At 34.5% G+C, this 20,016-nt stretch overlaps 1 protein-coding gene across 7 annotated transcripts in view; it reads right to left on the bottom strand.

Moving 5' to 3' along the window:
• LOC127843160 (uncharacterized) overlaps positions 1-20,016 on the bottom strand; it is a 48,095-nt gene that overhangs the window by 17,131 nt on the left and 10,948 nt on the right. For 5 of the 7 annotated variants that reach the window (XM_052373017.1, XM_052373016.1, XM_052373014.1 and 2 more), the window contains 3 exons: positions 4,559-5,199; positions 3,789-3,944; positions 807-1,080 (listed from right to left, as the gene is read on the bottom strand). In XM_052373017.1, coding sequence (XP_052228977.1) covers positions 807-1,080; positions 3,789-3,944; positions 4,559-5,128 — 1,000 coding nt within the window. In that variant the 5' untranslated portion in view covers positions 5,129-5,199. Of the gene's footprint in view, positions 1-806; positions 1,081-3,788; positions 3,945-4,558; positions 5,200-14,051; positions 14,187-20,016 lie in introns of all 7 variants that reach the window. The other 2 variants (XM_052373019.1, XM_052373018.1) reach the window with 1 other exon arrangement.

Genomic DNA, 20,016 nt, shown 5'->3' with positions numbered 1-20,016 from the left:
CTATTCATCTAGCTACAACATCTGACCAATATTGGTAAAGCTCGGATGAAAAATACTTAAATAAGAGAGCGGACACCATGCTCAATGTATAAAATACACCCGTAAAAAGTGACCCCGTAACCAAGTTTTTGACTCGGCATGACCCATATTCAAACTTGACCTAGATATCATCTAGATACAATATCTGACTAACTTAAGTGAAGATCGGGTGAAAACAATTTGAATTAGAGAGCGGACACTTAATACGGACCGACCGACAGACAAACAAACCGACAGACAAGTTCACTCCTATATACCCCACTAAACTGCGTTTGTGGGGGTTTAACTATAAAGGCCAATGATTTATTATTATGATTATAATGATTCATAGTCATATATTTATAGAATATTTGTGATGTAACAACTTTATGAAAATTACGCACGACTCAACAAGCATACATGTATATCATACAGTCATATCACAAAGTAGTATTTCATTTTTTATAAACTGCACAATGGTAAGTACTGAACTTCAATTGTGTGAAGTAATAATGGAATGTTCTTCACTTTGGTACATAAATTTTACATGGGGATATCGTTTAAATCCTGCGCACATGATCAAAACATTGTTTGCAGTTTGCAAACGTTTTAGCATTTACATAAATGGTTTGATGTTCAAGAATGCAACTAAATAATAGCGAATATTTTGAAAGTTGATCGCGTTTCACACAAATGTTGAATGCTTAGAACAATAAGCTTGGTGATATTGTTCGGCGACTTACATTATCGTGCAATCGGAAGTAATACATTTACAAGGCTGGACATACCTTTACAAGCTTCAGTGTAGTCTGTTTCTGTAGACTTTTGACGATGTTTATCCAGGTGCTCTTTACATTTGCCCGTGTGTTCATCAAGTTCCATCTTACATTTGTCTGTGTGTGCATTGAGATCCTTTCTACAGTTTTCAATGTAAATACGCATCTCATCCATAGCTTTAGTTATATTTTCAGTTATATGTTCTACTTTCTTCAGTTCATTTCGTGCAGATTCTAACAAATTAATGATTTCCTCCGTTGTTAGCTTCAGAACGTCGGTTTGTAGCTATACAGACAAAGACTGTATTTAAACACATGTTCATAACAAACACGATTTTACATTTATAATGTTATTTAAATATTGATACATATTGAAGAGTATATAGATCGCGTTGTTAGGTTTACCGTTTACCCTTCAGTAATACATTTGGGCCGCGTAGTGAAAAAACCCGGCCTTTATGACAAAGTTTTTTATTTTCAGTATTTTATTAAATTTAATAGTATATTTTATGTGTAGAATATTGGTGCAAACATATTTGAAATCGGGAAAAAGATGCCGAAGATATGCGCGATGACGTAAGGTCACTAAAGCTCTCCATTTTTATGCTGACGTCGATATCATTTTAGACGCGCTCAGAAGCGAGCTAACGCTATATCAATATGTTAAAGGCGGTAATAAATAATTAACGTCGTATACGATCATTACGTTTTTATACATATTTTAATAAATAGTAAAATAAAAAAATAAAAGTACAATAATTAAATTTCGTTGTCTAGCAACGGTCGAACAGCATGGATAGGAAGATTAAGCTTGACAACGTTACAATGAAACACACGCGTTTTTATCATTAAACAATGTTAAACATAGTGTTTGTCAAATACATTTTTCTGAAGTTATTCTTCTTGTGGCTCAGGACACAAACAGTTCTGAAACGCAGGGCTAACGTAAGGTCGAACAGTTTTATGCAGGTCGTGTTGTCTGGCGTTGCTCAATCCGGCAGCGTGAACGATACCAGGTCTACCAGCATCCCCGAACCGGAATGCAGGATCCTTCAATATGCATACTCTCATGGCTGTCGCGTCTCTGGAGGCTCTTACAATAGAAGATAAGCCACACCACGTTGAACGTCGTCAAAGCATTGTGCATGCTAATAACGTCTGCCCATGTTTCCGTGGTTTCTTGGCACGACCACATGTTCTAACGTGTGCGACATAATACCTTTTCGTGCAGTTATTCCAATATCATAGCACACACAAAATATTGTTCGCAACACTACTTGTCCACTGAATTTTAATGTTTATCTACTACGCTGCCTTTTCATTCCTCTTTTGGTGACACCAGAACTTCTGTCGTTCTGCAATACGCCCATCAGGTAAAGATCTTTATCACTTTTCTCCATTTCTCTGACGTTGAGAATGTGTTCGAACACCTTTTCAGCACTAAGTGCTTTAGGGCACTCACGGTTGCAGCCAGACCCTTCAGAGCAAAATTTCTGTATTTTCGAAAATTCTGCGTCGTTACCAGGTGCGAAATCCTCTCAATCATCAACAGCATCACTCCCTTTATCTTCTTTACTGTTTCTTGATGAGAAAAGTAATCGCGAACACGCCCTTCCAATATTACAATAATGTCATGTGGACCATCGTCTGTCTCGATGTCATCATTTCCGTTCGGCGAATAACAGAGCTCTTGTGAAGCAAATGGTGTCAAAACGGGTGTTTATTCAAAATGTTGCGAGAGAACACTCTCCAAAAACTGTAATAAAATGAAATAGCAATCTCATAAATTCTTCCGAATCCTTAATACAATTATATCTATTTTAAGGGATGTACTGTAATAAGAGTTATAACATAAATGTTAACTTTAAATTTACATCGCATGGTATTAAGTCACTTAAAAATAATTTAAAGAATAATCATTTAAACATGTTGCACTTTGCTTACAGGTGATATTGAAGCGCTTAATTTGTTATTAAATCGCATTAAATCTAGGTATGGTAACGGGATTAAAATTCAATATTATTTAAATAAGAAATAACTCGCATGTAACTATCTGCAAATGACAAATATTACGAGTTAATAAAAATGTTCCGAAGACAGGAATTGAACTTCTGACAATCAATTTCATAGCGCTTCAAAGCATACATTACATTACACACACCTGGTAGGACAATAAGGGTCATATATAAACAATAATTATTAGATGACAACAAAGAAACGATCATTTTGAAATGTCAAAACTCAAATGACAATAATATTTTTCTTATAACAACGTGCACCACTTTTCGTTGCTCGTTTAAGCAATGTTAGTATTTATTTAACTATCCATGATAAATACATGCTTGCAAACTACAAATGTACAGAAAGTAAAAGTTTTATAACGCATTTCATACCTATCATGGCTTTTGATTTGGATAGAAAAAAGTTTACTACATTTCTACTTGCTATTGAGCAAATCTGCAACATTTTATTTTGCTTTCATTTCAGACGGTTCATGTTATAAGACCAATAGAAATTAACAATTTTCAAACAGAAACGTTCATAAAACTGCAATCATGAACAACCAAATACTTACATCCATTTCTTCGTCCATCATGTTATTCAAAACATCACAACAATTCCGCAAATAGCTATTTTTACACCAAACACTAAAATACTTCTTGGGTAAAATCATGACGTCGGTTAAAGCTGGTTTTCCCAATAACGTTATCAAATTTATTAAGGTCGGTTTTGTCGCGACGCTGCCCATTATATTATATTTGGCTTTCAACGAATAATACGATTATTGTAAAATAAGTCATAAAAAATATATCATATCTATATGGTCATATATGAAGGATCATATTGTACAATATATTTTCCTATGCGAACCTATTATTTATTAATAATCACATAAATCAACAGCGCTGTATGTTTAACATCTACGGGTACTTTATGCCATGTCTGATAAACGCACATATATAGGCTGAATCGCCACTATGGATTATAAAATACCTTTGCTAGCTTCCTAACAGCCTCCTGCGCAGCAACGTCGTTTGCTAGACCTTGGTCAGTCAACAGGCTTGTCAGTGTTATGAACATGCCCTGAAGATCTGTGTCTGTGACATTGCACGTAGACGAATGACGTACAGTTCTTCCTATGTCTCGCGCCTAAAATCATATGCGAGGTTAGTATTGCCTTATGAAATTATGCTAGTTTGTGCTCGCGCCTAAAATCATATGCGAGGTTAGTATTGCCTTATGAAATTATGCTAGTTTGTGACTTTTACCGTCAACAGTACTGCATTCCAAACTTTGCGTGAACATTCCAAAATAGCCGATTATATTATATTCATAGTGTTCATGAACACATTTGTGAGATAAAATACACTTTTAAGACAATAAAGTTTGTTTGAAACAAACATTAATAAAAATGCATATGTTATATAACTTCATTCTAAAGAAACGTGTTTTCCACTGTAGAACAAAGAAAGACATAAAGCGGTCTTAATTTATCCACTTATGCCTATTCATAAAAACAACAACATTTGATTGGTAAGAAGTGTTACAAACATATAAGTCCAAGATTGCAAAGTAAAAGCCACATTGACATAACATGGCACAACAATAGCATGTGTTGCTTTCTCAGTGAAAAGAAACAACCGCTGATTTCAGTAAACTCGACTTCGCAGACCAACGCAGGGACGCTATGTTACATTTTTATTGTGGTATTTTTGAGGGACTTACTCAAAATGATAGATTAAATATGAATCGCATATATTTACCTTTGTTAAAAGGCATGGTGGATGTGTTTTTCCTGGAGCTATGGGGAACGAAAACTTGTTATCGAAGTGTTTACAGTTCATAAAAAAACTGATGATGCCGTTGAAGTCAGTATCTTGAGCCGACGCCTTTTCAGCGTAACCTTCTGGAGGAAAATAAGCCTTGGCAATTTCCCATGGATTTGATGCCCAGTGAATCGCTACTGTATTTTTCCACGAAGGATTGTGATATTTATGTTGCTTTGCAATTTCGTTAAGGACTTTATTGCAAACATTAGCAGGACATGGTCGCGGTTGTTTGGACGCGGTGTCATGCACAGATGTGCATAGCCCTTGCGCTCCACGTTTTTTGCATATCCCCGACGAAGGGCATTTCAGCAAGTTTGCTGTTTGACAGCCAGTACACGCGACTGCGCCACTTGTCAAAATTGCGTTGTATATATTGCCGTGTAGAGTTTTAGCCTCGTTCTCCGCGAACTGCTCTAGGCCAGACTTTGCAATATTAATTGCAAGCAATGCCTTCAGCCAGTTCGTTCTTTCCGACTCAGTGAACACATCGGCTAGATTCGCCATGATGTTTTATTTAGCTACATCGTCGAAGGAAATCAACGTTCGGAAGAAACACGTTGTGGCTCTATCATCATCTTTAAAACACAAATATCGATAAGTATAAGCAGTTTAAGATTACACAAAAACAATTTCAATTATTCGATGGGTTTTGGTAACTATTTTAAAGTATGCATGCTGTTTTTAAGGAAATACATACTACAAATAATTGAAAAGAGCGACCTAGGTAGCCGCCGGCTTTTGATCGTTAAAATGTAAGAAACAATAAATACGGATTCAAAATGAAGCAACATGAAAACAATTATAACATCAATTTACCAATAACTTTTAATCAATGCAAAAAGGACATTCCAATTGACTTGTTTTTTTTTATTTAAGAGTACTGTCAGTAGCCTACGGGTTGTCTATTGGTAAAATAATCCAGGGTGTGTCGCTGTTGTTTCATTTATAGCGCATGTCAAGCCCCCGTAGTCCAGTCAAAATATCCCCAAAATAGCCATAACCTTAAAAAATTGCAACAGAACAGAAACCTTTAAATTTACCATCTAGGATCTATTACATATCAAATAAAAAAAATCTAAGCAGGGGAAATATTGTAAAAAAATGAAAATATTTACTAGGTAAACACTTAATATTTCAGATTGAAATTGCCTGCTACTGCTTAATAGTGTTCAGAAGAGCAGTTTCATTTCAATATTTGAACATAATCCGGTACACAAAAAGTAGCAAATAATATAAAAATATATTCTTTGGCTATCTGTGCATGTATTTAAAGCGAGATAAATATACATTAAACATTATACAATAATGAAGAAGTGGGTGGGGCAACGAACATAACCTCAATAGGATATATGACTGCCACATTACGTTCATGTTTGACCACAAGTATCAGGCGCATGTAATAAAGTCTTTAACACAAATGTTAAACAAGGTTCTTATAATTCCAAGTCTGAGTCAGACTCGTCTGATTCCCGTCTACATGTTGTGTTAGTGCAACTAACACCCTGGCACTCTGAACATCCAGTTGCACATTCAAATTCGTTTTTTCTACATGTGCATTTTTTTAGAATCGCAATTTCGTTTGCATCTGCATTTAATCATGTTAAGAAGGTTCTCTGGGGCAAGCGGCAAATCTGTTTTCAATGGTAGAAGTATGTCGTTATTAAGAGCCCAACCCCATTCAGTTGGCAGAAGTCGTGGGTCAGCTCCTATCCACTCCTGGACTTAAAAATATGAGCGCACGCTGTGATACTTAGCCGACCTAGAGGTAGGTGGTAATGTTTGGACCTGCACATGGGTAGTACTTGTCATTAGCTTCCGCGTAAATTTCCTGAAGCATAACATGTCTAACCCTTCCTCATCCAATCCACCATACAGACTAACAAGTATATTTTCTCTATTTTTTAATATGCTTTCTTCAGTGGACTATTCTATGAATGTCTCCGCAAGTGTAACAAGATCTGTATCACCCAAAAACTTTTTCAGTGCCGCTCCTTTGCTTATGCCATACATCTGTGAGGTAGTATCACATCCAGTGAGGGCATGTATTACAGGCAGGATATGGGAACAGCTGAGACCTAATACCCGTTTTGTTTTCTGAATATGCCAAACTCGCAATCCCTTGGAGGCTGTAGCACTGGTTGCTGACTTGAAGAATACCGATCTGCTGGGTGAATTGAAATGTAACAGAAGTACAAGTAAATCCGTATCTTCACCAATAATGGTTACATTTGATGTTTCCGCTAATTTGAGAGAGGTTTCTACAATCAACCGATCAGCATCATGGACAGCGTGAACACAACGATATCCGTGTCCTTCTAATTCTGTTCCCAACATGAAAATGAAATTCTGTTTATTTTCTGGGTTTGACAAGAACTTCTCTTTTCGTGAAGCCAATGAAGTGCATTTTGTAAATTAGACTTTTGATCCAACAACACCATGCGTTCGCCTGATATGTGCTGTGTCTTTTGTTGTTGGTCCTGACAGATAACCATCAAACACAATCACTGCACTGGAATACCTTCCAGCTATGTAGCTTATATAGGCTTTACAGATTTCAGCAAATGTCATTCCCAACTTCCACGGCAAATGATTAAGAAGAGATCCACCATCAAGCACATAAGTTGAGTTTACAGTGTCAGATTCCTCACATGCACTACAGTCACCAAGTTTTCATATTGCATCAGCCAGTAAGAACTTTTGAGACTTTCGAATGAGTCCAGAAGTATCAAACAATGCAAATGGTACACTACAAAGCTCATATGAAAATATACTCGGAATGTCATCAGCAAATATCTGGGCTGCTGTAGATAGTCTTTGAAACAGTAATTGTGGATCAACTTTCACAACGTCATCTGTCTTGGTCCGCGGTGCAGCGTCCAGAGTAACCGCCCTTTTGTTCCGTTTAAATGTGATTTCAAAAGCATCTTGTCCCATCATAGACTGGACAATTCCATCCCCAACACTTTAAGCCTTATGTACATTCACGTTTTCTGAGGGGGTGACACCAGTTTCTATATTGAACAAAAGAGGATCCTTACGAAATGGAGTTCTTTCTTCTAGAAAGGACACGAATGTTTGTGTGTCCTTGTAGTCTCACTCATTGCGAGTTTTCCCAAATTCCTTATTATGTTGTGGACTGGACTGAAATTCTTTCTCACAGAAAGATTGCATTGCATTGTTCATTTTAACACATGTAGGCATGGATAAAAGCCATTGTGTACGTTGGCTTTCTGACATACCCTTACCACGTGTCATTCCACCTGTAGTTTTTGCACTTCTCATTAGGACTTGCTCAATAACAAGGTCTGGTGACAAGCGTGCCCAGTATCTTTCACTTTGTCTCACAACTTGTAAACCATTTTGAAATGCTTGACAAACATTTGGATGGCTTTAGGGAAGTTTCTTCATAGTTTCCAAATACTGGATCCACAATGCTGCTGATGGGTACACTTTCAGACGAGATTTGTGTCCAACCAGGATCGAAATAACTTATCTAAAAGTTCATTGTCATACACATCTTGTGCTAGATTTTACCAGATACAAGCTTTTCATAGAGGTCAGTCATTGTTTGCATGCTGAGAGACACAGTGTAGCTAATTCCTTTAAATGTACTTTCTGCATTATTGCAGTTTGTTTTACTTGGAGTTGCTGGTGTGTTGTTATTATCATCAATAGGGTTTTCTACAGTACTAATTATTTCCTCACGCATCAAAATAATACATAGGGGCAGTTGAGGCTAACGAGTGTCCGCGAACAGCTCTTGCAACTGCTTTCACGCTCATAATGTGTGGCACAGTATTTGGAGCATACACTGTTTCAAACAATTCATTCAATCCTGTGCCTGACATTAGTTGGCCAATGCATCCCAGAAAGCTCATTATGCAGTGAAATCCGCCTAGTCGAACTACCATGTCCTTTAGCAAAGTACCATCATTAGCTTTAGATACAATTGTTACTGCTTTTTAATACGATGGTTGATCAAATGTGACAACTGCGGTTTGCTTGTACTTGTATGCATGGCTAGAAATATACTGAAGTGTTGTGAAAACGCATGACATGTCGTTCGGATCCATATCAATCATAGGTAGCAGGATAACCGATGATTTACCTGGGTGTTCACCTTTACTTATCATCTGCATAAGTCCTGACCATTCGGGTCCAGGTTTCCTGTGTGGCCAAGTGATCTGCGCAAGAAATGAAATTTTGTTGTAAGCATCACATAAACGAGTTTTATTCTGTAATGTTATCTCTGACAATTTCAGTGAAGGCTTTGAATTACATGGTGCTGTGTAATATTGTTTATTTATCCTTCCAATTGACAAGAGATCCTCAGTTGTAATGCGCCTTCTTGTCACTGGTTAATAACCAAAGTTTGCCGGTGTAACACAGGCAATCATACCCATACCATGAAAGGTATTGTGTCCATCCAAAATCCGTAGATTATGGTCTACATTGTCACCCACATATTGAATGAACATGTCTTCATGATAGTTTTCAATATTTGTATTGTTTGTAAAAACTGCACTTGACTCGAACATCTGCACTTCAGAGTAAGACACACAAAATCCAAGGCTATTCAACACATCAATGAGATACCTTGACGCAAAATGATGATGGAGCTGAACAGCCAACCCCAACTGTAATGGAGCTATGATAGTTCTAGGTCGACAAGCTTGCATAATGGCTTTACCTATTGAGCACAATTTTACATCAGAATCCTTCCCCGAAAATATTTCTCTTAAAAAGATTAATAAGCTTTCAGGCACAAACTGCTTATTGGCGATATCATCCGGATTTGGATAAACTAATTTGTCACTTTTTACATCCTTGATTCATTCCTTCATTTTGAATTAACTTAGCTGCTGTTTTTAAAAGAGTCACTTTTTGGGCTTCGGCATTATCTAACTTTCCTTGTGAATAGAAGTCATGTAATTTGGCCAACTAAATCTGTAACTGTTATTTGCTCATCGTCACTTTCTTTTAATGATGAGATCACTTGTTAAAAAGCTAGATGTGCTGCTTCGTTCGTGGGTCTGCGTCGTTTTGGTGATGTCATCGTCATAGATTCGGTAACACTGCGGAAATTTGTTGGCATATCTTTAAATGTTCTAAAATTGATGCTACAGGACTGGTGGTAAACTGCATCAACTGCTGGTAGGTCATTTACATATTCTATCCTGCCCCGGACCTTATCAGCCCAATCATCTCCTCTAGCTGAACACAACTCTATTATAGTTTTTTGAAACTCTTATTTCCTTACTGGAAAAACATCCAAACCGCGTTTTCTGTCATTGTATTTAGCAGAATGACCACAAAATATACAATGTTCTTGAAAATTCAATACATCAGCTTTAGACCTCACAAATCAGGTGTTTGGACTAAGGTTTTCTTTTGTATCGCGAACAATAACATTAGCATTTGTGTACGTCTTTCGACATGCAATGTGAACAAAATTTCCTGGAACAGCCTGAACATTATCCTGTCTCTTCAAGCTAGCATCATTTATTCCACTGCATCCTTTTACTGTAAGTTTAGAGCCTTGGTTGTCTTCAACTGCATGGTGACATATACAGCAAATCATGATATCCATTCTGTAATATAAAGAGGAGACAACTGTTAGGTTTATGTTACACACTTACTGAATATTGTTTTTTCATTACTGCATTTATTTTTAATAATATATAAACTTTGAACCTGTACACTTGTATTGCACCATATTTATTAGTATAATGTTGGTCTGATTCTAGTTTCAAAATAGGGCATGCGTGGTAAAACGTTATAGTAGATTTCTTCATATTGTTGAACGATAAATTATATTAATTTCATTATTTTTGACACAATAATACTCACATGACAGGATTTCTAACATTATCCGCCAGACATCAGGTAAATCACTTCCATGTTATTGTCTGAAATACATAATACAAAAAATAGAAATGTTTGTTATGGGAGCAAATTTGTTAGAAAGCAAAATGCTTGTTATCATGTCTGGTAATGGTCACCGTAAACATGAGTGAATCTGGCTGATGCAAGTATTCATGAAGCGTCCAACATGAAAGCCCAAAGAAGGATGACAACAGAAGACCAATAACCTTAATTAACATGAGCTTAAACAATGATCCATTAATGACAATTTCATGTATGTATTTTAGATTGCATAGATAACTAGATTGGCAAAAATATATTGGATACACTAATTTTCTGTCATTTATTTCAAAACCCAGGAATTACTTACAAAAACAGACTGGTCACCAAATGCTTTGTCAATTGTCTGAACATCTGTCACACACCTGCTGGATTCAACTGAAATATAAAGGAAAGGAAAAAAATAAGTATTTTATGTTGTATTGGTAGCTATAGACTTTTAAGTAATGAGTAAATGAGTAGAGTCAGAATTGAAATTATGACACAAAAGCGCTTCCGTACTTGAGTTTTTAATGCAGTAGCTGGGTGAATATTTGATTAGGTTCCATTTACTGTCCATATTCAACAATTATCTAAATGTTAGACATTAACAGAGATAAGTTTCATAATTACAATTTTAAATAATATGTTAACAATATTAGATAAGAGTTCTTAGCAGATCACACGCTTAAAGCAGTTTTATGCTTTGTCGAAGCAACTAACCCCCATGTATTTTAGTAACGGTGTGTTGTCCGAATTCTTAAAGGGTAATTTTCTTGATTGTTTTATAAAAGAATGTCAAACGAAAATAAAAAACCCAACCATTTGGAGCTAAATATATTTAAACTTAACTGAATAACAGTTACATTTAGTAGCTTTATATGCAGAATATTTATAAATGGTCAGTTATGGCTCTGTCCCTAATTTTTCAAGTCGACACCGTTACGAAGAAAATTTCAACTACCGCACGGGAATGATACGGGGATACAACTTTTCCGAAAAGTAAACATTCTTTCAACCTTTTACGTCATAATGAAGCAATGAACAGAGCGCGAAAAATGTGAAAATCATTAAAAAGTAAGTAAAATATTGAACGTACTTTTATTCAGTGTCAACACCGTTCTTCCATTTTCTTTGCTATTTCCACTTCCTGTTCTTTTAGGATTTTTAAATATTATGTATTCTTAGATGCCACAAAATAATGTGTGCGTAATGTGTTTTTGAGACAAGTAGCATGCTGTTTGTGGATGATCAAATGCCTGAATGTCATCACCGTTACGGTCCACACCGTTACTCTGAATGAGTAACGTGATGACAACATCGTAACGGTGTGCACAAATATATACACACATTATGGTGTGAATAAACTTCGTTTTCATATCGCCGATTGTTTTTCAAACAACATCGCAAATTTTACATGGAATTTATCAGACAAAAATGGAGAATTATTACATTTGGAATCAGTTCTGTCAGAATTCCCGAATGTCATCACCGTTACGTTCCACACCGTTACGATGAATGAGAAACGGTGTTGACAACATCGTAACGGTGTGGACAAATTTATACAAACAATATGATGCGAATAAAGTTTGTATTCATATCGCCGATTGTTTTTCAAACAACATCACAAATTTTACATGGAACTTATCTGACATAATTTCTAGTAAAAAACACGATGCGAATAAACAAGAATATGAAAGTATATGATAATCTGTCCACACCGTTACAAATGTGAAAACACCGTTACGCCGCATGAAAAGGAGACTTTAATATACATACAGATTCAACAAAAACTGCAAACGTGTTTTAACATCATAAAGTCTTCAAAAAGGTGTCCGATGAAAGAAGAATTTAGTATATCAACATGTACCCAAACATTTTATAGAAATTCTTAAAGTTGTAAAACGTAATTAAAATGTGTATTTACACCGTTACGCACTTAATGTTCTTAAAGTCACTTAATAAAGTCACTGGCGATTTGGAATTGATGTAATAGCCACTCATGATCACTTTATACAATGAAACAACGCCGAAAAATTCATTTAAATTAAGTTGAAATAAAATAATATTATCAAACAAATATTTATGTCCGTAACGGTGTTCTCTTCACAGCTTTTGACGTGCGTCAAATAAGCCTTCATAATCGCGATCTGGGTCACATTAGGTCGTGCCCAGCTTAGGTTGACGTCCGTCTGACATGTACGTAACTGATAAACGGTCTGTCGACACTGCTTTACTAAATGTTTTTTTGAATATTTTTTTATTAAGAATGGAACCTAATCAAATATTCACCCAGCTGCGTTCCTGCGGACAACGTTTCAACCCAAAAATGTGTGTTTAGTGGTGATTATGATTGATTTTTTTATAAATGTAACTTATATTTTGTGCGTATGAAAATAGAATGCCACTCAAAGCGAGAAAATATTACTAAATAATGTTGTTCAATCTTAAACCGCGAAAACATGTAACATTTGTATTTTTGCACTTTAAATGGCTTAACATACTTGTCGCACAAGAGATATGACCTGTAAATGACGAAAACTCACCTGTAAAGTTGTTTTTTCTAAACAAATCAAGCACGAATCCCATTTAAATCACCAACGACCTTCATCGACGCTGTTGTCATCGTTAACAACCACCGAAAAATCCTCCGAGTAGCTTAGGTACGGTGGGGTATTTGAGACAATTCTTTAATTTATATAATAGGAAAAATAAACTCGATTATTTTCATATTTCCCCTGCTTCGATTATTCTAGATTTTTCATATTTGTTTAATAACTATATACGATCAATAAAAAATGTAAAACAATTTCTGTTGCATTTTTTTAAAGGGGCCTTTTCACAGATTTTGGCATTTTTTAACTTATTCATTAAATGCTTTATATCGATACATGTAAACATTGGATCGTAAAAGCTCCAGTAAAAAATCAAGAATAAAATTAAAAAAAGGAAAAGAACATTGCCCGGATCAGGTTTCGAACCAGTGACCCCTGGAGTCCTGCCAGAGTCCTGAAGTAAAAACGCTTTATCCTACTGAGCTATTCCGCCGTGTACCAACCTGAACGTATTTTATACCTTATATAAGCAATCTTCGTAGTTTCACAAAATTTAACGACAAAAACAGAACTCTCCAAATTATTCAATCGTTTCGCGTTGCAACGCTTTATAATTTTTAGGTTTTAAAATCGTCAAAAGATGCATATAATGGCTATATTAGACCATGGTAAATGTTCAGTATTACTGTTTCCTCACAAATATCATAACTAAAACGAAAATTTGCGAATCTGAAACAACTTTTTTCAATTTTGTCAATTTACCAAAGCGTGAAAAGATCCCTTTAAGGTCAAACTGTAAAATGACTGGACTACCGTAATTGATAAATATAACATGAATTGTATATCTATGTTGCGTAGATATGTGTCGGGTATTAAATGCAATACATTTTTTAATACGATTACTGTTAAGATTTACTAAACGACAGACTTAAAAAATAACGTTATTAAGATAAGAACTACGTTACTACCATTGATAGTTCAAACTCGACGATATACTGGCAATACTACTCTGTTGTTGTAAGGGATACGGCATTGCCGTCAAATCTCACTGTGTGTGTAAATGTTCATCGTATGCTGCGATTCTTTCCATATTTCGTCAATTGCTAAATGCAAACAAGAGTTGTAAACGTATAAAGATAACAACATTTATGAAAGAAAAAGGATTTAAAAGACTTAACTGTCTTAATGTTGTTAAAACTTAATTACCCGCCATAGAATGTATGATGAGTACACGGTTTCGTACAATTATACGATTTCTAATATAACCGCTTATATGACTGCATTGATCATCGCTTCATATTTGATTGAATTCAATATACTTTTAAGTACATGTATACGTTTCGTTCATATTTCAAATTGCTTATATATAATCCGAATACAAAAATCTATATTAAACACACTCCAGGCGTCTTTGCGTCTGAGTATCCTTAACTATAAACGTTCGTTTCAAGTGTCGAACAGATCATCCAAGCATAGAATGAACAAGGTTATCACTGGGATATGTTTTTACATACATGATATATTTACCCATAATATCAACCATACAAAACGAAATGTGCATGTAGCAAAGTGTATAATCTCCATAAAGTAATAAATTAGAATATATGCTACATAATCTAACAGTTTGAATATAAAAAAAATAGTCTAAAGCAAGACAGCCATTACACCTTAAAACAGATTGTTATTTATTTAGATTCCAATTGTATGTCTATATCGAAATGCAAAAGAAAACATTTATGAATCGCTATTGATGAAACTTTATCAGACTTTTTATCTTGACAACGCCTATATATATATATATATATATATATATATATATATATATATATATATATATATATATATATATATATATATATATATATATATATATATATATATATATATATACAGCCAATGTTGTAGGCCTATGTATTAATCAGCATTGATCAAACTTGTTCATAATAATTTTATTTACAATATCACGGCCATGTTTGAATCTGAGAACGTTGGGGTTAAACAATGTAAGTGTATTTGATAATTGGTGTATCTTGAAGTATGATAAGCATTTCAGTGCCATCACGTTCATCTTGTTTCTACTCTATAAATCAAATGTACGCATTTGCAGCCCAAAGGCGAACCTTTCATCACACAGCCCTATACATTTTCCACTGCTTCTCTTCACTAAGTACTCTCCGGTAAGCAACGAAGGTAATATGTTTTTAAGCTTTTAATTAAAAGATAAATAATTGAAGGTTTACTTTAAATAACTCAACACTCGTAGAATTTCAGATCAAGTTCGGATTACTTTATGTCAACATTCCTAAAATTGGGTACTGGGTCAGTATTGGTCTTTGGTTCAGTCCGTTTTACGTTTTATTAAGCGCAGTAAACGCCATACTGATACCAATGGCTAAAAGAGCATGCGATGCATGTAGGGCGGTCTCCAAGGGATGTGAAGTATTGAATGGTTAATATTTATGCCCTCTTACATAAAAATGATACCGAAGGGAACACTACTTAATCTTCAAGTTGACTATGTAAATAAAAAACGGAACCAAATTTATAGCTACCATCTTAAAAAAGCTTCTGTAAATATTGCCCGATTTATTTTGTTTATTTATGTCGTAATTTATCTATTCTTAAAATTTGTTTTTGGGCAATGAGGCCTGATTTATTGATGCTTATATTTGCTTATGCAAACAATTTTACTATGTGTTTAGTGATCCCATACCGCTTCAAAGACATAAGTTTTTAATTAAACCATTGATTTATTGCATTTAAGTGATATTATCGCAAAATGTCAATATTAAGACATGTGCCTGATTGTTAAATGTTCACTCCATTTCAATTTAAGTGTTTGTCATCGACAATATACAATTTTGAAGGTTATATCTCTCTGTTTTGATCACCAGAAAACCTAATGTCCAACTAATATCCTAATGCACATTCACAATAAAAAAGTATTCCCACTGTTAAATGTCGTTTGTATATTACATGGAAAAAATGCGATTATTTGGCCATACACATGGAATGTTCTCATGGGTTATTGTACATTTTACTCTTAACCGAGACTTGCCAAGTAGGAACTTAAGACTGGTACATTCTGACACAAACCATAGGCGGAGAGTAATGTTGTAAAAGTAGTTCTGGGAATTCCATAATAATTGTAAAGTTTTCTTCACGTTTTCATTCGCTCGCTGAAATTTTTTCTTGTTTACGACTATTTAATGCATAACCTTAGTTCCAAGTTTCGTTTGATCCTCGCACGCGGATGTTGTTAAAAAAAAATGATGATGATGATGATGATGGGGATGATGATGATGATGGTGATGGTGATGATGATGAGGTTGAGGATGATGTTGATGACGATGATGATGATAACGACGACTACGACGACGACGAGGACGACTACGACGATGATGATGATGATGATGATGTTGGTGATGATGATGATGAGGAGGAGGAATATGGTGATGATGAATATGATGATGAATATGATGATGAATATGAATATGAATATGATGATGATGATAGTGATGATGATGATGATGATAATAATGATGATGATGATGATGATGATGACGATGATGATGATGATGATTCTGCTGCTGCTGATGATGATGAGGATGAAATCGTGCTATTGATTCCAAAGCTTGCTCAACTATAATTGATTAATTTATGGTTGTAAAGAAGTCGTCGTATAAAATAACGCAATTGATGTATCACGTCTGGTCACCCATTAATAACGGGATAACGCAGAACATGTGTAACTGATAAGTGAAACTATGATGATGTGATGCAGGCTATTGAAGTATACATTACTGATCCATTGAATCCACGAATCTTTAGTTTTATTATTAGACAAAAAAGAAAATTTAAAATTAAAATGAAATCAGTAATATGTTACAGCCGAAATTGTCCAGAATAATCTTACTATAATTTGGCTATCATTTTATGCAAAAGTGACGATACATAGGAATATTATTAAGACATGTTCATGTGTTTGCCAATTATTTTGTTGTTGTGAATCTAACAATGTAACATAGATTTATATAACACCTGCTTTACATACAACTTGTGCAGAACATATTTTCTTAGTCAGAATAATAACCCATATTGGTCATACATGCAAATCAAGGAAACTAAAATTACAATCTACACACAATTATAAGAACATACATAGAACACATGGCTTTATTTCCTTATTTTGCTATTGATTTTAAATTCTGCGTTTCGGGTCTTGCTCATATCACACGGTGATATATTTCGACATAACTACGACCGATACTTCAATACTCAATACTATGATAGTTATTCACGAATGTAAGATTCATCACATTACTGTGAAACATAATACCAGTTCATTCGTTTTCAGCCAAATGTTTTGTATAACAGCCAATCTGCTGAAGCGAGTCAGATATATTGCATACATTCAGATTTGCTTGTCGAAGAGAATGAGACTTTTGCCTCCGTTATTGCTGTTAAATGTCTTGTACACATGCTAAAGAACATAATGGAATAACAAACAACATGAAAACATCCATACTATACTTTGTAAATTAACTGATTTTTTAACAATATGAAAACATGAACAAGAATATACCATATATAATAACTCCGACATTGAAATGCCTAAATGTAATCAGATAAACAAATACTACGCGGATAATCGCTAAATATTATTAAATAAATCGATGCAAACACCGAGATCTCCAGACATAAAATGCAAGCTTTTCAAAGTTCATAGCATCAGGCGAAGCGGCTATTATTTTGTTTAACTTTAAACTGTGTTCGTTTGGTCGACGACGGTCTGTGATACAAATAGATTGACGTCACCGCCAAATATGTATAGAATGACTCTTCTGTTAACATATAGGATGTGATTGTTTCAATAAGTTTTCGTAATGAAAAAACGTCTGAAAAAAGTAAACGCACGACATAAACATCGACACAATTTATAATTGTTTATTTGGAATTACAGTACTGTTAATAGATAGAGAAACTATCAATCACATAAAGATACTTTTTTTTTACATAACTCCTCCTGCACAACACGACACAAAATTATTTAATAAAGACCGCCGCAAGTCGGTGTCCAACAATTATTTCTGTTTCACTGTGTCTACCTTTCAATGTTTGTTCAAATAATTTGAACATAATTTTACGAAGTATGTCCACGTCTACCTATGTTTAGAGCAATAACTGATTTATTTATTGCTTAAAGTGTATGAAAATTTCTAACGACAATGCAGGTGACGTGTGATTGTGTTTTAATATGCATTTTCTTAAGGTGACAAATCGTAATATATCAATTAAAACTACGTTTAACACAAGGCATACGTGCGTATAAAATAACATTTTGAATGCATTTTATATGTGCAATAATATAACCTATACCTTGGATTCCTGAATTTCAAGTACTAATTTTGGTGTAGCAGTAGTGTGTAGTTCAACAAGAAGAAATGTAAATGTATTCTTTGTTAATATTAAGACACATAAGTATTATACCGTACATAAACACTATTCTTTTTTGCGTATATTATATTAAGCAGGTCTCTAACAATTATGGGTCTGCAAACTTTGATTTTTCTACTGAGGACCGGTAACCCAGTGAGCTAAATGCCCTTTGGAAAGCGTAGCATATCAATAAATGAATATGTTTCACAGCGTAAATAAATTTCAAGCCTCGTTATTAACGACTCGCTTTGCCGCCATTACGTAAGACAAATGTCGTTACATTTAAATACAAGTTGAGGTCTTCTCAACTACGTTTAATTGTTTAATGAACATTTGTGACATTTATTCTTTAGTGAAACTTTTTGACATTAAATTTGAGGCTCAACCATTACGACTTATTGTTATATGTCAACACTTAATATTTTTATTTCGTTATTTGTTTTGACATTTAGAAGACCAGCGCAGAAAATACACACATTGCAAAGCTCCATAATACCGTCTTACCGTAATATTTGATCCTAATACCTTAACTTTTTTCTCTTTATTAATACTGAGTTATTCGTATAATAATCAACGCATGCATAGTTTATATGCGCGAAACATCTTCTCATCATTCGTATTTCAGTCAAATGACGCCTGACAGTTAACCAACTTCAACATTTCCTAAGCAAGCTTTTTAACCAGTATATGAGCATATAAGTCGTTATTCGATAACTGCAATCCTACACTCAGAAATAGATATTCCGACACTTCTGTAGGCATATTTGAAAATAAGTTTACCGCGCAATTGTGAAGTTATCTTTATTTTAATTTCAAATTTCAATCTGGAAATGAAAACAATGAAGTTCTTCAGCCAACTTGGTTTTATCTGAACGCGCTATTAATTTACTAACAAGTCTTTGTTGGGTTATTGATCCGACATTTAACAAAGGGTGTTTGTATTAAGTTTTCACTTTTGGTTAGGAGTTTATGAACACAATTTAATGGAATGAAATTCATAAAATAATACATTGCAATTAAGTGTTAATTCGAGTGTGTGTTATCTATTAAAGCCACACACCTTGAACTGAAATACATGTTAATCAATACATAAAGATGCAATTTGAAAATGTGCAAAATTGTCATTAAATATGTGGCTTAGTTAGCAAGTATTTTTTTATATTTTAAAACCGAAAGTAGAATTTGTATACGCATACGTCCATTTCGACAAACGCGATTATTTTTAAGTTTTAAAGCGCACAAAAGACGGATTTCTACCTTGTTACCACCAGAAATATTATAAATGTCATTGATAAAATTAAATCTATAGCCTAGTTAGCAAGTAATTTTTTTTAAATTTTAAAACCGAAAGTATGAGTTCTATACTTATACGTCCATTTCGACTACGCGATTATTTTTTAGTTTTAAAGCCCCCCAAAAGACGGATTTCTACCTTGTAACAACCAGATATATTCTAAATGACATATAAAAAAAATCTATAGCCTAGTTAGCAAG

Source organism: Dreissena polymorpha, chromosome 8, assembly GCF_020536995.1.
Source record: "Dreissena polymorpha isolate Duluth1 chromosome 8, UMN_Dpol_1.0, whole genome shotgun sequence".
NCBI classification, from domain to species: Eukaryota; Metazoa; Mollusca; class Bivalvia; order Myida; family Dreissenidae; genus Dreissena; species Dreissena polymorpha.
The sequence above is the reverse complement of the archived record's forward strand: the minus strand, read 5'-3'. Positions and strand labels throughout refer to the sequence as shown.